The 23474-nt window shown below is 48.7% G+C and overlaps 2 protein-coding genes across 2 annotated transcripts in view; both read right to left on the bottom strand.

Moving 5' to 3' along the window:
• Positions 1–1045: 1045 nt before the first annotated feature.
• On the bottom strand, positions 1046–7733 carry LOC106594593 (deleted in malignant brain tumors 1 protein-like). The gene is made up of 8 exons (XM_045711414.1): positions 7631–7733; positions 4167–4196; positions 3596–3925; positions 3095–3400; positions 2691–2969; positions 2064–2384; positions 1859–1947; positions 1046–1437 (listed from the first exon to the last, which is right to left on the bottom strand). The coding sequence occupies exons 1-8, from the start codon at positions 7671–7673 to the stop codon at positions 1351–1353; spliced, it is 1485 nt and encodes a 494-aa protein (XP_045567370.1). The 5' UTR covers positions 7674–7733; the 3' UTR covers positions 1046–1350.
• Positions 7734–22393: 14660 nt separating this feature from the next.
• LOC123731989 (bifunctional heparan sulfate N-deacetylase/N-sulfotransferase 4-like) overlaps positions 22394–23474 on the bottom strand; it is a 22041-nt gene continuing 20960 nt past the window's right edge. The window contains exon 4 of the mRNA XM_045711415.1: positions 22394–23474. This exon is cut by the window's right edge and continues 1046 nt beyond it. The gene's annotated coding sequence lies outside the window, so the exon portion shown is untranslated.

Below are 23474 nucleotides of genomic sequence, written 5' to 3'. Positions count from 1 at the left end.
GAGACACTAAATAAGATAAATAATCTAAGAGACACTAAATAAGATAAATAATCTAAGAGACACTAAATAAGATAAATAATCTAAGAGACACTAAATAAGATAAATAATCTAAGAGACACTAAATAAGATAAATAATCTAAGAGACACTAAATAAGATAAATAATCTAAGAGGCAAAAGCAAATAGCAATACATTCTGGAACACTAAACAGACGTAATTGAGCTAATGGCTTAAAATAATCAGAACCCCCATGTTACCCAGAACCCCCATGTTACCCAGAACCCCATGTTACCCAGAACCCCATGTTACCCAGAACCCCCATGTTACCCAGAACCCCCATGTTACCCAGAACCCCATGTTTCCCCAGAACCCCATGTTACCCAGAACCCCATGTTACCCAGAACCCCCATGTTACCCAGAACCCCATGTTACCCAGAACCCCCATGTTACCCAGAATCCCCATGTTACCCAGAACCCCCATGTTACCCAGAACCCCATGTTACCCAGAACCCCCATGTTACCCAGAACCCCATGTTACCCAGAACCCCCATGTTACCCAGAACCCCCATGTTACCAAAACCCCATGTTACCCAGGACCCCCATGTTACCCAGAACCCCATGTTACCAAAACCCCATGTTACCCAGGACCCCCATGTTACCCAGAACCCCAAGTTACCCAGAACCCCCATGTTACCCAGAACCCCATGTTACCCAGAACCCCATGTTACCCAGAACCCCATGTTACCCAGAACCCCCATGTTACCAAAACCCCATGTTACCCAGAACCCCATGTTACCCAGAACCCCCATGTTACCCAGAACCCCATGTTACCCAGAACCCCATGTTACCCAGAACCCCATGTTACCCAGAACCCCATGTTACCCAGAACCCCCATGTTACCAAAACCCCATGTTACCCAGGACCCCATGTTACCAAAACCCCATGTTACCCAGAACCCCATGTTACCCAGAACCCCATGTTACCCAGAACCCCATGTTCCCCAGAACCCCATTTTACCCAGAACCCCATGTTACCCAGAACCCCATGTTACCCAGAACCCCATGTTACCCAGAACCCCATGTTTCCCTGGTGGTAAAAACCAAACTAAACGGAATAATGGTGGTTGCAGTCACTCCTTTTAGATTTCTTCCAAGGTTCTAGAAAGATAAACTAATTCTGAACTTGTTATTAAAATTATTATTAATAATAAAATAATACAATTATTATTAAATTAGAAGCACTTAAGGTTTGTCACCACATTTTAAACACAAAACTGACCTAAGATCAGCATGTAGGGTCAGCTTCATTCTACTCCGTCCCCTGGGCTGCTCTCTCCTCTCCCGGTCCGGCTTCAGCTCTGGAGCTCAGAGAGACCATCTCCATTGACATGAAGATCCATGCTGCTCACCCTGTTCACTCTCTTCTGCCTCCTGGTGGGCTAGAGAGACACAGCACCAACAGTCAGATCTCTGTCTCTCTGTCTCTCTGTCTCTCTGTCTCTCTCTCTCTCTGTCTCTGTCTCTCTGTCTCTCTCTCTCTCTGTCTCTCTGTCTCTCTGTCTCTCTCTCTCTCTGTCTCTGTCTCTCTCTCTTGTCTCTGTCTCTCTCTGTCTCTCTGTTTGTCTCTCTCTCTCTCTCTCTCTCTCTCTTTGTCTCACTTGTCTCTCTCTCTCTCTCTGTCTCTCTCTCTCTCTCTGTCTCTCTCTCTCTCTGTCTCTCTCTCTCTCTCTCTCTCTCTCTCTGTCTCTCTCTCTCTCTCTCTCTCTCTCTCTCTCTCTGTCTCTCTCTCTCTCTGTCTCTCTCTCTCTCTCTCTCTCTCTCTCTGTCTTTCTCTCTCTCTCTCTTTTTCTATGTCTTTACCTTGTAGTACAGGTAGGAGGCGGTGATGGCTGTCAGTAGGATCAGCAGCACTACAACGTGTCTGACGATGAAGGCTGGCAGAGGAGAGGCTGCAAAAACAGAAAACACCTTTGATGAAGGGGACTGATCATCATCATCATCATCACATAGATCTGTGGGAAATCCGTCAATGACAAAGTTACAAGTCTGGTTCATGTTCAGTTACCTGTGACGGTGAGGGAGAGGAGCTCGCTCTCAGAGGAGAAGTTATGAGAGAAAACATAATTGTCATAAACACAGCGGTAGTTCCCTTGATGGGAGTCATCTGCAGCAGGGAAGAGGAAGGCAGCAGAGTGATTGACAGCTGGCTGGGTCTGGGTTCTGTTGGAGCCGGTGAACGTGAGGAGGAAGGAGCCTCCTGGGTGCTGTGGCTGAGTGGAGCAGGTGATGGTGAAGTTGTAGCCTCTGAACATCTCGGGCCCCTGGGGGCCCCTGGAGACCCCTCCCATTGAGTCAGTCAGGGAGATATCAGGCTGGACCAGGAGATCTGTGAACAATAAAAGAGAACAAGAACAAACCTCTTCAACTAGTTTCCTGTAGATATGACAATAACATCAGCATGTAACAGTGGTAGCCACCCTCCCTCACAGGGCAACATGAGTAGTGGGCCTACAGTCACTGAGACAACATATGTTGATATCAGGCTTCAGCAGGACATCTGGAACGAGACGAGAGAAAACGATCCTCAACTACTTTCCCTCGTTTGAGATTTGACAATAACATGACATGTGACAGAGGAAGTTGTACGAATGAAGGAAATCAGTTGAATGTAATTATAAAATCTTTTTATTACTTGAGCAGATCACTGTGAGTCCAGGATAGAGATCATATCTTCTTCTACACTCCCCCAGTGAAGACTCAGGACCATCACAGTGAACTCCAAACCTTCTAGTGGTGTTTCCAGGTAGAACTGAAACAGTGGAGCCACAACCCAGCTGTCTACACACTACTGCAGCTACATCCTCCTGGTCCCAGTCCTCAGCTCCCACGGTCCTCCACTCTCCCTGGTCGTACCGCTCCACTCCACCAGCACAGCGACTGCCTCCTCTCACCAGCCTCACATCGTCAGGCTCTGAGAAAAGAAAAGAGATAGACAGTAATCTTACTATTTTCTCACTAAAACACACCTATATTGTCTCTCATATTCTTCACTCCAGGTGAGAAACAATGTTGATTGAGTGACAAACTGTTTCTTACCTGAGCAGGTGAGTCCAACAGCATTACCAGGTAGGCAGGTGTTGTGTTTTCTGTCTGAGGTGTCACAGTCCAGGAGAAGGGACTCTTTGCCTTCACACTGCAACTCTTTATCCCAGGTCTGACCCTCACCTTCTCCATAGAGCCCCCCCTGTAGAGCTGCAGGAGCCCCACAGCCAAGCTCCCTACAGACTACCTCTGCATCCTGCCGGTCAAAGTCAGCTTCACACACTGAGGCCCAGGACTGATTGGACTTCACCTCCACTCTCCCAGAGCAGAGACCAGCTCCGTCCACAAGCCTCACAGACTCTGGAGAAAAAGACTTTGCTTGAACATTCAATCAGTTTTGTTGATGACACTGTCAAGGACTAAATCCAAATATAATGTTTAAATACATCTAACATCTCTCCCTCTATTTAAATGAAATAAAAAACACATAAAACATGATACATGGTAATATTGTATAATGTAGAAATAAATCTCTCAATATGACCAGTCTCTTACCTGAACAGGTCACACGATGATAATATTCACCTTCACAGTCACCAGGAAGTACTCCTACTAAGATACCAGGTATGCCTTTTATGATGACACACTCTCTAATAGAAGACTCATTTCCCTTGCAACTAAATAGTGTGACTCCTCTTCCATCTTCAATCAGAGGTCCACTTGATTCAGCTACAGGATTCCCACAGTCCAGCTGTCTACACACAACCTTAACCTCTCTCATGCTCTGCCACCAAAAACATAGACCTGACCACTCTCCTTCATAGAAAACTTCCACTGTCCCAGAACAGGAAGTGGTCCCATTCACCAGTCTGACTGAGAGTTCAGCTGTAAAACAGCAGAGAGGAAAACACACAGTGGTGAGGACAGATGATGACAGTGCTTCTGTTATTCTAACAGCAGTAGTGCTTTGTGGTTGACAAGTATTAGTAGTTCCATAAAACAGTACTTGTTATTGGGGTTTTAGATTGGTTTGTATGGACACATGAATTGTCTTCATGTGTTGGATAATAAAGTTGACGAATATTGAACTGCTAAAATCACTGTAGATTTATACTCTTATACCTACCTGGTGGACTGACACTTTGAGCCTGGAGATCTGAGGAGAAAGAGAGGGAGAGAGACAGAGAGAAAGAGAGGGAGAGAGAGAGAGAGAGAGAGAGAGAGAGGGAAAGAGAGGGAAAGAGAGAGAGAGAAAGAGAGAGAGAGAGAGAGAGAGAGAGAGAGAGAGAGAGAGAGAGAGAGAGAGAGAGAGAGAGAGAGAGAAAGAGAGGGAACGAGACAGAGAGAGAGAGAGAGAGAGAGAGACAGAGAGAGAGAGAGAGAGAAAGAGAGGGAACGAGACAGAGAGAGAGAGAGAGAGAGAGGGAACGAGACAGAGAGAGAGAGAGAGAGAGAGAACGAGACAGAGAGAGAGAGAGAAAGAGAGGGAATGAGACAGAGAGATAGAGAGGGAAAGAGACAGAGAGAGAGAGAGAGAAAGAGAGGGAAAGAGAGAGAGAGAGAGAGAGAGAGAGAGAGAGAGAGAGAGAGAGAGAGAGAGAGAAAGAGATAGAGAGAGAAACAAAGGAGAAAGGGATGAGTCAGAGGAAGAGAGAGAGACAGAGGTTAAATGAACATCAACATGACCTTCCATGATGTGATGGGGAAGACAGGCTTATCGTTGGTACGGTGCAACAACACCCATGTGTTCTCACACTATATATACAAAAGTATGTGGACACCCCTTCAAAATTAGTGGATTTTATTTCAGCCAAACCCGTTCTTGACAGGTGGATGAAATCAAGCACACAGCCATGCAATATTGGTTGTAGAATGGCCTTACTGAAGAGCTCAGTGACTTTCAACATGGCACCATCACAGGATGCCACCTTTCCAACAAGTCAGTTTGTCAAAATTCTGCCCTACTAGAGCTGCCCCCCGGGTCAACTGTAAGTGCTGTTATTGTGAAGTGGAAACTTCTAGGAGCAACAACGGCTCAACCGTGAAGTGGTAGGCCACACAAGCTCACAGAACGGGACCTCCGAGTGCTGAATCGCGTAGTGCGTAAAAAAATGGTCTGTCCTCGGTCGCAACACTCACTACCGAGTTCCAAACTGCCTCTGGAAGCAACTTCAGCACGAGAACTGTTCGTCGGGAGCTTCATGAAATGGGTTTCCATGGCAAAGCAGCCGCACACAAGCCTAAGATCACCATGGTCAATGCCAAGCGTCAGCTGGAGTGGTGTAAAGCTCGGATAACAGGAGAACACAACCTGCCGAATGCTTAATGCCAACTGTAAGGTTTGGTGGAGGAGGAAAAATGGTCTGACGCTGTTTTTCATAGTTTGGGCTATGCCCCTTAGTTTCAGTGAAGGGGAAATATAATTGCTACAGCATACATTGCCAAACTAGACAATCTTGTGCTTCCAACTGTGTGGCAACAGTTTGGGAAAGTCCTTTCCTGTTTTCCGCATGACAATTTCCCCGTGCAAAAAAAGGCGAGGTCCAAACAGAATTGGTTTGTCGAGATCGGTGTGGAAGAACTTGACTGGCCTGCACAGAGCGCTAACCTCAACCCCCATCAAACACCTTTGGGATGATTTGGAAATGCAGACAGCGAGCCGGGCCTAATCGCCCAACCTCACTAATGCTCTTGTGGCTGAATGGAAGCAAGTCCCTGGTTTAACGATCGTCTGTTGAAGAAGGGGACCAAAGCGCAGCTTTGACGACCCAGGTGAGTGTTCATTATACTATTTAATGATGAGAAACACTTTAACAAAAGAAACAAACGAAAGCCAATAGTTATGTCAGGTCACAATGTACAAAAACAGAAAATAACTACCCACAACAACCCTGTGGGAAAAGGCTACCCAAGTATGGTTCCCAATCAGAGACAACGACAGACAGCTGTCCCTGATTGAGAACCATACACGGCTAAAACAAAGAAATATCAAAACATAGAAAAAAGGACATAGAATGCCCACCCTAGTCACAAGCTGGCCTAACACAAAATAGAGAATAAAAACCTCTCTATGGCCAGGGCGTGACACCCGCAGCAATGTTCCAACATCTAGTGGAAAGCCTTCCCAGAAGAGTGGAGGCTGTTATAGCAGCAATGATCCAACATCTAGTGGAAAGCCTTCCCAGAAGAGTGGAGGCTGTTATAGCAGCAATGTTCCAACATCTAGTGGAAAGTCTTCCCAGAAGAGTGGAGGCTGTTATAGCAGCAATGTTCCAACATCTAGTGGAAAGCCTTCCCAGAAGAGTGGAGGCTGTTATAGCAGCAAAGGGGGGAACCCACTCCATATTAATGCCCATGATTTGGGAATGAGATGTTAGATGAGCAGGTGTCCACATACTTTTGATCAGGTAGTGTACATTCCCCTTCAATGGAAATGTGTAACTCTCTTAGCCAATGAGTTTATATCTAATTTAATACATTTGATTTGGTCTGTTTTTTTTTAAATCATTAATTTCAGAGGTCGGAGTCAAGCCGAGCAGGACCAAGAGTGGGAAAAGGTTACTGGTCGTGATGACGTCACTGGTGAGAAGTCAGTAATGAAAAGATATTCAGTTGACTGCATGTTAGTCTGTCAGCCCCTCTCTCTCTTCTCTCTCCCTCTCTCGCTCCAAGTCTTTCTCTCCCCGCCCTCAATCTCTCTCTCTCTCTTCTCTCTGTTCTCTCTCCCTCTCTCCCTCCAAGTCTTTCTCTCCCCGCCCTCAATCTCTCTCTCTCTCTCCTCTCTGTTCTCTCTCCCCCCAAGTCTTTCTCTCCCCGCCCTCAATCTCTCTCTCTCTCTTCTCTCTGTTCTCTGTCCCTCTCTCCCTCCAAGTCTTTCTCTCCCCGCCCTCAATCTCTCTCTCTCTCTTCTCTCTGTTCTCTGTCCCTCTCTCCCTCCAAGTCTTTCTCTCCCCGCCCTCAATCTCTCTCTCTCTCCTCTCTGTTCTCTCTCCCTCTCCCCCAAGTCTTTCTCTCCCCGCCCTCAATCTCTCTCTCTCTCCTCTCTGTTCTCTCTCCCTCCAAGTCTTTCTCTCCCCGCCCTCAATCTCTCTCTCTCTCTTCTCTCTGTTCTCTCTCCCTCTCTCCCTCCAAGTCTTTCTCTCCCCGCCCTCAATCTCTCTCTCTCTCTTCCTGACATATAGTGTTGGAGCTGTTGATCTTGACTCAGGTAACAGACCTCTAGCATCTACACCCCTCCCTTCTCCTGCTCTAACATAACACCAATATTAAATATAATACATCATTCTCATTCATTTACATAGAGACATATACAATCAGTATATTGACACGCTGAATACACAACAGTCAGATGCATGACACCATCACAACTTAACTGACATTAGTGCCTGTCCCCAGATGGACAGTAGGGCTACAGTAAAGTACATTTACAGGTGATCACATCATTGTCCTTCTTTGAGACACATTTCTCCTGTCTGCTTCCAGTTTCATGTTCTTTTGCTACCCCTGCAAATTATCATATATCTTAAAATATCAAAACATATCTCAGCAACTGTCACAAGTGTTATATCAGTATAACAGCATCCTTCCTACCTGTGCTCCAGAACAGGATAATCAATATCACTGCAGGTATCATATCTGTCTCTAACTGGGGCTCCACTGAGCTATACCAGCCTACTGTCTTGGAGAGTGGACTGAAGAGTGGGAAATGCTGCTAGACTATATGACTTCTATGTCATTAGTTCATTAGGTCATTGATGTGAGATAAACTTCTCAGCAACTTATCTTAGATCAGTGGTTGAACACACTACAGCAAACTGAAAAACTCCACAGGAAACTGCTGACAGAGCAGCAACGTTTCACACAGTGTGTGCTATAATATCACCTCTAACTTTCTACAGCTTGAGTTCACCTCTTATAGAATATTGGCTTAAATGTTCCAGCACCTAAATATAAACAGTACCAGCACCCAAAATGAGTACTGATCAGGCCTCATGTTAGAGCAGGAGAAGGGGGGATGTGGTGTAGAAGCTAGAGGTCTGTTACCCAAGTCAACTCAACAGGTCTGATGCTGTATGTCAGGGTCAGGCTGGGCCGGGCCAAGAGAGGAAAACGGTTACTAGTTATGATGACATCACTGGTAAAGAAGTCAGTGATAAAATGATATTCTCGCTCTAACCCCTTCCTCACCTTCCCTCCCCTCTCTCTGGTTCTGACCATTACTCTCCCCTCCCTCCCTCCCTCCCTCCCTCCCTCCCTCCCTCCCTCCCTCCCTCCCCTCTCTCTGGTTCTGACCATTACTCTCCCCTCCCTCCCTCCCTCCCTCCCTCCCTCCCTCCCTCCCTCCCTCCCTCCCCTCTCTCTGGTTCTGACCATTACTCTCCCCTCCCTCCCTCCCTCCCTCCCTCCCTCCCTCCCTCCCTCCCTCCCTCCCTCCCTCCCTCGCCTCTCTCTGGTTCTGACCATTACTCTCTCCTCCCTCCCTCCCTCCCTCCCTCCCTCCCTCCCTCCCTCCCTCCCTCCCTCCCTCCCTCCCTCCCTCCCTCCCTCCCCTCTCTCTGGTTCTGACCATTACTCTCTCCTCCCTCCCTCCCTCCCTCCCTCCCTCCCTCCCTCCCTCCCTCCCTCCCTCCCTCCCCTCTCTCTGGTTCTGACCATTACTCTCCCCTCCCTCCCTCCCTCCCTCCCTCCCTCCCTCCCTCCCTCCCTCCCTCCCCTCTCTCTGGTTCTGACCATTACTCTCCCCTCCCTCCCTCCCTCCCTCCCTCCCTCCCTCCTCCCTCCCTCCCTCCCTCCCTCCCTCCCTCCCTCCCTCCCTCCCTCCCCTCTCTCTGGTTCTGACCATTACTCTCTCCTCCCTCCCTCCCTCCCTCCCTCCCTCCCTCCCTCCCTCCCTCCCCTCCCTCCCTCCCTCCCTCCCTCCCTCCCTCCCTCCCTCCCTCCCTCCCTCCCTCCCCTCTCTCTGGTTCTGACCATTACTCTCTCCTCCCTCCCTCCCTCCCTCCCCTCTCTCTGGTTCTGACCATTACTCTCCCCTCCCTCCCTCCCTCCCTCCCTCCCTCCCTCCCTCCCTCCCTCCCTCCCTCCCTCCCTCAATCCCCTCTCTCTGGTTCTGACCATTACTCTCTCCTCCCTCCCTCCCTCCCTCCCTCCCTCCCTCCCTCCCTCCCTCCCTCCCTCCCTCCCTCCCTCCCTCCCTCCCTCCCTCCCTCCCTCCCTCCCTCCCCTCTCTCTGGTTCTGACCATTACTCTCTCCTCCCTCCCTCCCTCCCTCCCCTCTCTCTGGTTCTGACCATTACTCTCCCCTCCCTCCCTCCCTCCCTCCCTCCCTCCCTCCCTCCCTCCCTCCCTCCCTCCCTCCCTCCCTCCCCTCTCTCTGGTTCTGACCATTACTCTCCCCTCCCTCCCTCCCTCCCTCCCTCCCTCCCTCCCTCCCTCCCTCCCTCCCTCCCTCCCTCCCTCCCTCCCTCCCCTCTCTCTGGTTCTGACCATTACTCTCCCCTCCCTCCCTCCCTCCCTCCCTCCCTCCCTCCCTCCCTCCCTCCCTCCCTCCCTCCCTCCCTCCCTCCCTCCCTCCCTCCCCTCTCTCTGGTTCTGACCATTACTCTCCCCTCCCTCCCTCCCTCCCTCCCTCCCTCCCTCCCTCCCTCCCTCCCTCCCTCCCTCCCTCCCTCCCCTCTCTCTGGTTCTGACCATTACTCTCCCCTCCCTCCCTCCCTCCCTCCCTCCCTCCCTCCCTCCCTCCCCTCTCTCTGGTTCTGACCATTACTCTCCCCTCCCTCCCTCCCTCCCTCCCTCCCTCCCTCCCTCCCTCCCTCCCTCCCTCCCTCCCTCCCTCCCTCCCTCCCTCCCTCCCCTCTCTCTGGTTCTGACCATTACTCTCCCCTCCCTCCCTCCCTCCCTCCCTCCCTCCCTCCCTCCCTCCCTCCCCTCTCTCTGGTTCTGACCATTACTCTCTCCTCCCTCCCTCCCTCCCTCCCCTCTCTCTGGTTCTGACCATTACTCTCTCCTCCCTCCCTCCCTCCCTCCCTCCCTCCCTCCCTCCCTCCCTCCCTCCCCTCCCTCCCTCCCTCCCTCCCTCCCTCCCTCCCTCCCTCCTCCCTCCCTCCCTCCCTCCCTCCCTCCCTCCCTCCCTCCCTCCCTCCCTCCCTCCCTCCCTCCCTCCCTCCCTCCCTCCCTCCCTCCCTCCCTCCCTCCCTCCCTCCCTCCCTCCCTCCCTCCCTCCCTCCCTCCCTCCCCTCTCTCTGGTTCTGACCATTACTCTCTCCTCCCTCCCTCCCTCCCTCCCTCCCTCCCTCCTCCCTCCTCCCTCCCTCCCTCCCTCCCTCCCTCCCTCCCTCCCTCCCTCCCTCCCTCCCTCCCTCCCTCCCTCCCTCCCTCCCTCCCTCCCTCCCTCCCTCAATCCCCTCTCTCTGGTTCTGACCATTACTCTCTCCTCCCTCCCTCCCTCCCTCCCTCCCTCCCTCCCTGCTTCTAATACACATTATGTAAAGGGGAGGGAGAATGAGATAAGGAGATAGGGGAGAGGGGGAGAAGATGAGAAGAGGAGAGTGTGGAGAAGGATATATGAGACAGTTTGGACCAATGTAGCCTTGTGGTTGATTAAAAGACTCCCCCCCCCCATCCACAAAAGGGGACATATTATGTGGTTGATTAAAAAACCCTGGGGTCTAAAAAAACACTAGGGCTGAGAGGGCCCTAGTGGAGACGACTGGCTGAGAGGGCCCTAGTGGAGACGACTGGCTGAGAGGGCCCTAGTGGAGACGACTGGCTGAGAGGGCCCTAGTGGAGACGACTGGCTGAGAGGGCCCTAGTGGAGACGACTGGCTGAGAGGGCCCTAGTGGAGACGACTGGCTGAGAGGGCCCTAGTGGAGACGACTGGCTGAGAGGGCCCTAGTGGAGACGACTGGCTGAGAGGGCCCTAGTGGAGACGACTGGCTGAGAGGGCCCTAGTGGAGACGACTGGCTGAGAGGGCCCTAGTGGAGACGACTGGCTGAGAGGGCCCTAGTGGAGACGACTGGCTGAGAGGGCCCTAGTGGAGACGACTGGCTGAGAGGGCCCTAGTGGAGACTACTGGCTGAGAGGGCCCTAGTGGAGACGACTGGCTGAGAGGGCCCTAGTGGAGACGACTGGCTGAGAGGGCCCTAGTGGAGACGACTGGCTGAGAGGGCCCTAGTGGAGACGACTGGCTGAGAGGGTTCTAGTGGAGACGACTGGCTGAGAGGGCCCTAGTGGAGACGACTGGCTGAGAGGGCCCTAGTGGAGACGACTGGCTGAGAGGGTTCTAGTGGAGACGGCTGGCTGAGAGGGCCCTAGTGGAGACGACTGGCTGAGAGGGCCCTAGTGGAGACGACTGGCTGAGAGGGCCCTAGTGGAGATGACTGGCTGAGAGGGCCCTAGTGGAGCCAGCACCCAACACCCACCACCCAGCACACTCAGTACCCTCAGAACCCTCATTACCCAGCACCCCCAGCACCCAGCACCAGAACCCAGTACTCACCACCCAGCACCCACAACCCACCACCCAGCACCCACCACCCAGCACCCACCACCCACCACCAAGCACCCAGTAGCCTCAGCACCAACATTACCCAGCACCCTCAGCACCCAGTACCCTCAGTACCCTCAACATTTACACCCCTACTTCCCCCGGCTATGCTCCGTCTCCTCCCCCTCTCTTTCTCCACTACTATCTCCTCTGCCATCCCCACCCCCCCTCTCCTACCTCTCTCTCTGCTCATCTCTACTCCTCTCTACTGCCTCTCTCTCTCTCTCTCGCTCTCTCTCTCTCTCTCTGTCTCTCTCTCTCTCTCTCTCTCTCTCTCTCTCTTCCTGACATATAGCATCAGGCTTGTTGAGCTTGACTCAGGTCACAACAGAAAAAAGATCCCCAGATGGAGAATTATACTTACAGGTGATCACGTCATTGTCCTGCTTTTATGCAATTTTTCTCGTAAAAAAGCGATAATATTCTGACCGGGAATCTCCGTTTAGCTAAACAGAGGAAAGTAAACAAAGCTTTCGGTCGACGCGGGCACGCGCCTGAGTCTCACAGTACTGTAACCAGCCACTATCCAAACGCGCTACTTTTTTTCAGCCAGAGCTTGCAAAGCCATGATTCAGCTTTTTGCCGCCTTCTGAGAGCCCATGGGAGCCGTAGGAAGTGTCACGTAACAGCAGAGATCCCCTGTAATGGATAGAGATAATCAAGAAGGGCAAGAAATTGTCAGACAGGGCACTTCCTGTACAGAATCTTCTCAGGTTTTGGCCTGCCAAAGGAGTTCTGTTATACTCACAGACACCATTCAAACAGTTTTAGAAACTTTGGAGTGTTTTCTATCCAAAGCTAATAATTATATGCATATTCTAGTTTCTGGGCAGGAGTAATAATCAGATTAAATCGGGTACGTTTTTTATCCGGCTGTGAAAATACTGCCCCCTAGCCATGACAGGTTAAGTCATTTTACATAGACAAACACAGAATCATATGTGAGACAACAGCACCACCCAGTGGTCAAATCCCCACATTACACTAACAACACAGAATCATATGTGAGACAACAGCACCACCCTGTGGTCAAATCCCCAAATTACACTAACACACAGAATCAATTCAATTTGCTTAATTGGCATGACGTAACAATTGAACAGGCATTTCACTACACTCACATTAACATCTGCTAACCATACGACCAATAAAAATGTTATTTGATTTAGGAGTGCTGGTCTAGAATCAGTTTATTAGCCTTTTAGATAGTAATTAATAAAGATTTTATGGACAGATCCCAGATCAGCACTACTAGATTACTCACACACACACACACACACACACACACACACACACACACACACACACACACACACACACACACACACACACACACACTCCTTCTCAAAACCCATTGGAGGAGAAGGTCAGAGAGGAGGGACGTCTCGGGGTTTTTCTGACCTTTTGCGACAGCATGCCTTCTCCTGTTGGACACAACGTAAAATAATATTCAGAGTTATGAAGTTATGAAAACTGATTGTTTGGCAAATGTTGAACTTTTATAATATGGCTACTAATACTGGAAAAGCTAAATCAAAGTCCAAGTATACAGATTTTACGATATTCTTTCAGAAAAATGTAATAAGAATGAGAATGTACCTGGGTGACTTCACACTAAAAGTCTTGTAGTTTACTCATACTTCAAGTTATCCATCTGAAACTTTGCACATACACTGCTGCCATCTTGTGGACACTATTGGAATTACAACCAGAGTGATAGCTTTAACTGTGACCTTTCTCTTGCATTTCAAAGATGGTGGTAGAAAAATACCCGTTGTGTTTTTTTTCTTTGTATTTTCTTTTACCAGATCTATTGTGTTATATTCTTCTACATTCATTTCACATCTCCACAAACTTCAAAATGTTTCCTTTCAAATGGTACCAAGAATATGCATATCCTTGCTTCAGGGCCTGAGTTACAAGCAGTTAGATTTGAGTATGTCATTTAGGAGAACATTGATTAAAAAAAGGGTGTATCCCTATTAAACCCAGACGGGCCACACAACCACTCCCCTGAATAGCAGGCTACTGATTGCTTTGAAATGCTTGTAGTTAGCCACTGACGCCTTCCTAACCACTCATTGTTGAATTTGCAACTTGCTGTGTAATGTTTATGTCCAACGGCCGATGACCACCGATACGTTTTATCTATAATTTGTCTTCATATGACAACGACTAAAGAGGATTCGCCAGTAGATTGTCGACTTAATTCATGATGATGACTGCTAGCTAAGATTTTGAAAAGTATGATGTCGACATGATCCGCTGTAACGCCCCGGCCATAGAGAGGGGTTTCTGTTCTTTGTTTTGGTTAGGCCAGGGTGTTACATTGGGTGGGCGTTCTATGTTCCTTTCTCTATGTTTTTGATATTTCTTTGTTTTTTGGGCCGTGTGTGGCTCCCAATCAGGCACAGCTGTAGTTCGTTGTTGCTGATTGGGAGTCACACATAAAGGAGCCTGTTTTTCCTTTGGGGTTTTTTGTGGGTAATTGTTTTCCGTATGGCTTCTGTGCCTTATGGATAACTTTTTATGTTGCTTGTCATATTTTAGTGTTCAGTTTTCTCATTAAAATGAACGGACACTTACCACGCTGCATTTTGGCCTGATTTCTCTTCCCCTTCATCTGAGGACGACGAAGACAGCCGTTACATCCGTCCAATCAAAGCAACGGTAGATTTGATGTCATTTTTATCTGTGGCCCAATGACCTTGAGCCTTCTTGGATGGGCACTTCTAATGTAACTCTGTGGCAGCACCCAAAGGGGCTTGAATTTTCGAGCTCTACCTTTAGATTTGGCGGTGACGTAGTGTCCCGATGAGTGACAGAACACTGAGCCAATCACAGTGCAACGCTCTGTATTTTCCCGCTGGCCGCCCCACCACCACAGAAAGCACTGAGCTGGGCTGAATCACCTGTATTTTGGAGCTGCTTGACTCAAGAAAACAACAAGGATACCATGTTTATATGCAGCTTTATTAACGGAAATATCTTTTACATTGTTTATAAACTGATATGTGACACGTATTAATGCCAAAATAACATGCAAAACAGGGAACCCCCCCCCCCACAAATGCTATAAATGTGGGTCTCGAAACAGTTGGGTCTCTGCCCCACCTGCCCTGAATGACGAGTCGCCACTGGTTGTACAGCTGTAAACATGTATGATAATAATCCGATCTAGTTGGAAAAGGGTTCAACAGGTTCATGTTCTGAGAGCTACGAAGAAACGAACGAAATGGGAAAAGAAAATTATGCATCAGAACGTAACAAAACAATACAGAGAGACTGGTAGAATCCCACTGTAACAGAGACTGGTAGAATCCCACTGTAGCAGAGACTGGTAGAATCCCACTGTAACAGAGACTGGTAGAATCCCACTGCAGCAGAGACTGGTAGAATCCCACTGCAGCAGAGACTGGTAGAATCCCACTGTAACAGAGACTGGTAGAATCCCACTGCAGCAGAGACTGGTAGAATCCCACTGTAACAGTGACTGGTAGAATCCCACTGCAGCAGAGACTGGTAGAATCCCACTGTAACAGAGACTGGTAGAATCCCACTGCAGCAGAGACTGGTAGAATCCCACTGTAACAGTGACTGGTAGAATCCCACTGTAACAGAGACTGGTAGAATCCCACTGTAACAGAGACTGGTAGAATCCCACTGCAGCAGAGACTGGTAGAATCCCACTGTAACAGAGACTGGTAGAATCCCACTGCAGCAGAGACTGGTAGAATCCCACTGTAACAGAGACTGGTAGAATCCCACTGTAACAGAGACTGGTAGAATCCCACTGCAACAGAGACTGGTAGAATCCCACTGCAGCAGAGACTGGTAGAATCCCACTGCAGCAGAGACTGGTAGAATCCCACTGTAACAGAGACTGGTAGAATCCCACTGCAGCAGAGACTGGTAGAATCCCACTGCAGCAGAGACTGGTAGAATCCCACTGTAACAGAGACAGGTAGAATCCCACTGCAGCAGAGACTGGTAGAATCCCACTGCAGCAGAGACTGGTAGAATCCCACTGTAACAGAGACTGGTAGAATCCCACTGCAGCAGAGACTGGTAGAATCCCACTGTAACAGAGACTGGTAGAATCCCACTGTAACAGAGACTGGTAGAATCCCACTGTAACAGAGACTGGTAGAATCCCACTGTAACAGAGACTGGTAGAATCCCACTGTAGCAGAGACTGGTAGAATCCCACTGTAGCAGAGACTGGTAGAATCCCACTGCAGCAGAGACTGGTAGAATCCCACTGTAACAGAGACTGGTAGAATCCCACTGTAACAGAGACTGGTAGAATCCCACTGCAGCAGAGACTGGTAGAATCCCACTGCAGCAGAGACTGGTAGAATCCCACTGCAGCAGAGACTGGTAGAATCCCACTGTAACAGAGACTGGTAGAATCCCACTGTAACAGAGACTGGTAGAATCCCACTGCAGCAGAGACTGGTAGAATCCCACTGTAACAGAGACTGGTAGAATCCCACTGTAACAGAGACTGGTAGAATCCCACTGCAGCAGAGACTGGTAGAATCCCACTGTAACAGAGACTGGTAGAATCCCACTGTAACAGAGACTGGTAGAATCCCACTGTAACAGAGACTGGTAGAATCCCACTGCAGCAGAGACTGGTAGAATCCCACTGTAACAGAGACTGGTAGAATCCCACTGCAGCAGAGACTGGTAGAATCCCACTGTAACAGAGACTGGTAGAATCTCACTGTAGCAGAGACTGGTAGAATCCCACTGCAACAGAGACTGGTAGAATCCCACTGTAACAGAGACTGGTAGAATCCCACTGCAGCAGAGACTGGTAGAATCCCACTGTATTAGAGACTGGTAGAATCCCACTGTAGCAGAGACTGTTAGAATCCCACTGCAGCAGAGACTGGTAGAATCCCACTGTAGCAGTGACTGGTAGAATCCCACTGTAACAGTGACTGGTAGAATCCCACTGTAGCAGTGACTGGTAGAATCTCACTGTAGCAGAGACTGGTAGAATCCCACTGTAACAGAGACTGGTAGAATCCCACTGTAACAGAGACTGGTAGAATCCCACTGTAACAGAGACTGGTAGAATCCCACTGTAACAGAGACTGGTAGAATCCCACTGTAACAGAGACTGGTAGAATCCCACTGTAACAGAGACTGGTAGAATCCCACTGTAACAGAGACTGGTAGAATCCCACTGCAGCAGAGACTGGTAGAATCCCACTGTAACAGAGACTGGTAGAATCCCACTGCAGCAGAGACTGGTAGAATCCCACTGCAGCAGAGACTGGTAGAATCCCACTGTAACAGAGACTGGTAGAATCCCACTGTAACAGAGACTGGTAGAATCTCACTGTAGCAGAGACTGGTAGAATCCCACTGTAACAGTGACTGGTAGAATCTCACTGTAGCAGAGACTGGTAGAATCTCACTGTAGCACAGACTGGTAGAATCCCACTGCAGCAGAGACTGGTAGAATCCCACTGTAACAGTGACTGGTAGAATCCCACTGTAGCAGTGACTGGTAGAATCTCACTGTAGCAGAGACTGGTAGAATCCCACTGTAACAGAGACTGGTAGAATCCCACTGTAACAGAGACTGGTAGAATCCCACTGTAACCGAGACTGGTAGAATCCCACTGTAACAGAGACTGGTAGAATCCCACTGCAGCAGAGACTGGTAGAATCCCACTGTAACAGAGACTGGTAGAATCCCACTGCAGCAGAGACTGGTAGAATCCCACTGTAACAGAGACTGGTAGAATCCCACTGTAACAGAGACTGGTAGAATCCCACTGTAACAGAGACTGGTAGAATCCCACTGTAACAGAGACTGGTAGAATCCCACTGTAACAGAGACTGGTAGAATCCCACTGCAGCAGAGACTGGTAGAATCCCACTGTAACAGAGACTGGTAGAATCCCACTGCAGCAGAGACTGGTAGAATCCCACTGTAACAGAGACTGTTAGAATCCCACTGTAACAGAGACTGTTAGAATCCCACTGTAACAGAGACTGGTAGAATCTCACTGTAGCAGAGACTGGTAGAATCCCACTGTAACAGAGACTGGTAGAATCCCACTGCAGCACTGTCAGACCCAGCCCTAGTGTTACTGATAACAGACCCTAGTGTTACTGACAACAGACCCTAGTGTTACTGATAACAGACCCAGCCCTAGTGTTACTGATAACAGACCCTAGTGTTACTGACAACAGACCCTAGTGTTACTGATAACAGACCCAGCCCTAGTGTTACTGATAACAGACCCTAGTGTTACTGACAACAGACCCTAGTGTTACTGATAACAGACCCTAGTGTTACTGACAACAGACCCTAGTGTTACTGACAACAGACCCAGCCCTAGTGTTACTGATAACAGACCCTAGTGTTACTGATAACAGACCCTAGTGTTACTGACAACAGACCCCAGCCTTAGTGTTACTGATAACAGACCCTAGTGTTACTGACAACAGACCCCAGCCCTAGTGTTACTGATAACAGACCCTAGTGTTACTGATAACAGACCCTAGTGTTACTGATAACAGACCCTAGTGTTACTGACAACAGACCCTAGTGTTACTGACAACAGACCCTAGTGTTACTGATAACAGATCCTAGTGTTACTGACAACAGACCCTAGTGTTACTGACAACAGACCCTAGTGTTACTGACAACAGACCCAGCCCTAGTGTTACTGACAACAGACAAAGCCCTAGTGTTACTGACAACAGACCCAGCCCTAGTGTTACTGATAACAGACCCTAGTGTTACTGACAACAGACCCTATTGTTACTGATAACAGACCCAGCCCTAGTGTTACTGACAACAGACAAAGCTAAAGTGTTTCTGACAACAGACCCAGCCCTAGTGTTACTGATAACAGACCCTAGTGTTACTGACAACAGACCCGAGTGTTACTGATAACAGACCCTAGTGTTACTGACAACAGACCCTAGTGTTACTGACAACAGACCCAGCCCTATTGTTACTGATAACAGACCCTAGTGTTACTGACAACAGACCCTAGTGTTACTGACAACAAACCCAGCCCTAGTGTTACTGACAACAGACCCTAGTGTTACTGATAACAGACTCTAGTGTAACTGATAACAGACCCTAGTGTTACTGACAACAGACCCTAGTGTTACTGACAACAGACCCTAGTGTTACTGACAACAGACCCAGTCCTAGTGTTACTGATAACAGACCCTAGTGTTACTGTAAACAGACCCAGCCCTAGTGTTACTGATAACAGACCCTAGTGTTACTGATAACAGACCCAGCCCTAGTGTTACTGACAACAGACCCTAGTGTTACTGATAACAGACCCTAGTGTTACTGATAACAGACCCAGCCCTAGTGTTACTGACAACAGACCCTAGTGTTACTGACAACAGACCCAGCCATAGTGTTACTGACAACAGACCCTAGTGTTACTGATAACAGACCCTAGTGTTACTGACAACAGACCCTAGTGTTACTGACAACAGACCCTAGTGTTACTGATAACAGACCCTAGTGTTACTGACAACAGACCCTAGTGTTACTGACAACAGACCCAGCCCTAGTGTTACTGACAACAGACCCTAGTGTTACTGACAACAGACCCAGCCCTAGTGTTACTGATAACAGACCCTAGTGTTACTGACAACAGACCCCAGCCCTAGTGTTACTGATAACAGACCCTAGTGTTACTGACAACAGACCCCAGCCCTAGTGTTACTGATAACAGACCCAGCCCTAGTGTTACTGACAACAGACCCTAGTGTTACTGATAACAGACCCTAGTGTTACTGATAACAGACCCTAGTGTTACTGATAACAGACCCTAGTGTTACTGACAACAGACCCTAGTGTTACTGACAACAGACCCAGCCCTAGTGTTACTGATAACAGACCCTAGTGTTACTGACAACAGACCCCAGCCCTAGTGTTACTGATAACAGACCCTAGTGTTACTGACAACAGACCCCAGCCCTAGTGTTACTGATAACAGACCCTAGTGTTACTGACAACAGACCCTAGTGTTACTGACAACAGACCCTAGTGTTACTGATAACAGACCCTAGTGTTACTGACAACAGACCCTAGTGTTACTGACAACAGACCCAGCCCTAGTGTTACTGACAACAGACCCTAGTGTTACTGACAACAGACCCAGCCCTAGTGTTACTGATAACAGACCCTAGTGTTACTGACAACAGACCCCAGCCCTAGTGTTACTGATAACAGACCCTAGTGTTACTGACAACAGACCCCAGCCCTAGTGTTACTGATAACAGACCCAGCCCTAGTGTTACTGACAACAGACCCTAGTGTTACTGATAACAGACCCTAGTGTTACTGATAACAGACCCTAGTGTTACTGACAACAGACCCTAGTGTTACTGTTTACAGACCCTAGTGTTACTGATAACAGACCCAGCCCTAGTGTTACTGACAACAGACCCTAGTGTTACTGATAACAGACCCTAGTGTTACTGATAACAGACCCTAGTGTTACTGATAACAGACCCTAGTGTTACTGACAACAGACCCTAGTGTTACTGACAACAGACCCAGCCCTAGTGTTACTGATAACAGACCCTAGTGTTACTGACAACAGACCCCAGCCCTAGTGTTACTGATAACAGACCCTAGTGTTACTGACAACAGACCCCAGCCCTAGTGTTACTGATAACAGACCCAGCCCTAGTGTTACTGACAACATACCCTAGTGTTACTGATAACAGACCCTAGTGTTACTGATAACAGACCCTAGTGTTACTGACAACAGACCCTAGTGTTACTGTTTACAGACCCTAGTGTTACTGACACCAGACCCAGCCCTAGTGTTACTGACAACAGACCCTAGTGTTACTGATAACAGACCCTAGTGTTACTGATAACAGACCCTAGTGTTACTGACAACAGACCCTAGTGTTACTGACAACAGACCGTAGTGTTACTGACAACAGACCCAGCCCTAGTGTTACTGACAACAGACCCAGCCCTAGTGTTACTGACCATAGACCCAGCCCTAGTGTTACTGACAACAGACCCTAGTGTTACTGATAACAGACCCTAGTGTTACTGACAACAGACCCTAGTGTTACTGATAACAGACCCAGCCCTAGTGTTACTGACAACAGACCGTAGTGTTACTGACAACAGACCCAGCCCTAGTGTTACTGATAACAGATCCTAGTGTTACTGACAACAGACCCTAGTGTTACTGACAACAGACCCTAGTGTTACTGATAACAGACCGTAGTGTTACTGACAACAGACCCTAGTGTTACTGACAACAGACCCCAGTGTTACTGACAACAGACCCCAGTGTTACTGACAACAGACCCAGCCCTAGTGTTACTGATAACAGACCCAGCCCTAGTGTTACTGATAACAGACCCTAGTGTTACTGACAACAGACCCTAGTGTTACTGACAACAGACCCTAGTGTTACTGACAACAGACCCTAGTGTTACTGATAACAGACCCTAGTGTTACTGACAACAGACCCTAGCGTTACTGATAACTGACCCAGCCCTAGTGTTACTGACAACAGACCCTAGTGTTACTGACAACAGACCCTAGTGTTACTGACAACAGACCCTAGTGTTACTGATAACAGACCCTAGTGTTACTGATAACAGACCCTAGTGTTAATGACAACAGACCCTAGTGTTACTGATAACAGACCCTAGTGTTACTGACAACAGACCCTAGTGTTACTGACACCAGACCCAGCCCTAGTGTTACTGACAACAGACCCTAGTGTTACTGACAACAGACCCAGCCCTAGTGTTACTGACAACAGACCCTAGTGTTACTGACAACAGACCCAGCCCTAGTGTTACTGACAACAGACCCAGCATCAGTCTATGACCAGGAGTATAGAGGGAGTTGGTGTCTGGTCGGGTTCCTCTGGAGATATCTGATATGAGACCAGACTCAGACCAGGAGTATAGAGGAGGTGGTGTGATATCTGTGTTCAAGATGGCGTAGAGAGAGAAGGACTGAGAGGGAGGTGGATGGAGAGTGGACTAGAGGAGGGATGAGAGAGAGAGAGAAGAGAGGGAGGTGGATGGAGAGTGGACCAGAGGAGGGATGAGAGAGAGAGAGAAGAGAGGGAGGTGGATGGAGAGTGGACCAGAGGAGGGATGAGAGAGAGAGAGAGAAGAAGAGAGGGAGGTGGATGGAGAGTGGACCAGAGGAGGGATGAGAGAGAGAGAGAGAAGAAGAGAGGGAGGTGGATGGAGAGTGGACCAGAGGAGGGATGAGAGAGAGAGAGAAGAAGAGAGGGAGGTGGATGGAGAGTGGACCAGAGGAGGGATGAGAGAGAGAGAGAAGAAGAGAGGGAGGTGGATGGAGAGTGGACCAGAGGAGGGATGAGAGAGAGAGAGAAGAAGAGAGGGAGGTGGATGGAGAGTGGACCAGAGGAGGGATGAGAGAGAGAGAGAGAAGAAGAGAGGGAGGTGGATGGAGAGTGGACCAGAGGAGGGATGAGAGAGAGAGAGAGAAGAAGAGAGGGAGGTGGATGGAGAGTGGACCAGAGGAGGGATGAGAGAGAGAGAGAAGAAGAGAGGGAGGTGGATGGAGAGTGGACCAGAGGAGGGATGAGAGAGAGAGAGAGAAGAAGAGAGGGAGGTGGATGGAGAGTGGACCAGAGGAGGGATGAGAGAGAGAGAGAAGAAGAGAGGGAGGTGGATGGAGAGTGGACCAGAGGAGGGATGAGAGAGAGAGAGAAGAAGAGAGGGAGGTGGATGGAGAGTGGACCAGAGGAGGGATGAGAGAGAGAGAGAGAAGAAGAGAGGGAGGTGGATGGAGAGTGGACCAGAGGAGGGATGAGAGAGAGAGAGAAGAAGAGAGGGAGGTGGATGGAGAGTGGACCAGAGGAGGGATGATAGACTATCCATTCATCTGTCCAGTTATCTCTCTGAGTTCAGAGACTATCCATTCATCTGTCCATTTATCTCTCTGAGTTCAGAGACTATCCATTCATCTGTCCAGTTATCTCTCTGTAAGTTCAGAGACTATCCATTCATCTGTCCAGTTATCTCTCAGAGTTCAGATAGACTATCCATTCATCTGTCCAGTTATCTCTCTGAGTTCAGAGACTATCCATTCATCTGTCCAGTTATCTCTCAGAGTTCAGATAGACTGTCCATTCATCTGTCCAGTTATCTCTCTGAGTTCAGAGACTATCCATTCATCTGTCCAGTTATCTCTCTGAGTTCAGAGACTATCCATTCATCTGTCCAGTTATCTCTCTGAGTTCAGATAGACTGTCCATTCATCTGTCCAGTTATCTCTCTGTAAGTTCAGAGACTATCCATTCATCTGTCCAGTTATCTCTCAGAGTTCAGATAGACTATCCATTCATCTGTCCAGTTATCTCTCTGAGTTCAGAGACTGTCCATTCATCTGTCCAGTTATCTCTCTGAGTTCAGAGACTATCCATTCATCTGTCCATTCATCTCTCTGAGTTCAGAGACTATCCATTCATCTGTCCAGTTATCTCTCTGAGTTCAGAGACTATCCATTCATCTGTCCAGTTATCTCTCTGAGTTCAGAGACTATCCATTCATCTGTCCATTCATCTCTCTGAGTTCAGAGACTATCCATTCATCTGTCCAGTTATCTCTCTGAGTTCAGAGACTGTCCATTCATCTGTCCAGTTATCTCTCTGAGTTCAGAGACTATCCATTCATCTGTCCAGTTATCTCTCTGAGTTCAGAGACTATCCATCATCTGTCCATTTATCTCTCTGAGTTCAGAGACTATCCATTCATCTGTCCAGTTATCTCTCTGAGTTCAGAGACTATCCATTCATCTGTCCAGTTATCTCTCTGAGTTCAGAGACTATCCATTCATCTGTCCAGTTATCTCTCTGAGTTCAGAGAC

This window comes from Salmo salar, unplaced genomic scaffold, assembly GCF_905237065.1.
Source record: "Salmo salar unplaced genomic scaffold, Ssal_v3.1, whole genome shotgun sequence".
Taxonomy (NCBI): Eukaryota; Metazoa; Chordata; class Actinopteri; order Salmoniformes; family Salmonidae; genus Salmo; species Salmo salar.
This window is presented reverse-complemented; position numbering and strand designations above follow the sequence as displayed.

Excerpts from the sequence above, each read along its gene's own strand:
- LOC106594593 (XM_045711414.1), bottom strand. The coding sequence starts at position 7,673 with ATGATACCTGCAGTGATATTGATTATCCTGTTCTGGAGCACAG. Across the intron at positions 2,385-2,690 it reads ACTCACAGTGATCTGCTCAA|ATCTCCTGGTCCAGCCTGAT; the intron begins GTAATAAAAAGA and ends TATTGTTCACAG. Across the intron at positions 1,948-2,063 it reads CCTCTCCCTCACCGTCACAG|CCTCTCCTCTGCCAGCCTTC; the intron begins GTAACTGAACAT and ends CTGTTTTTGCAG.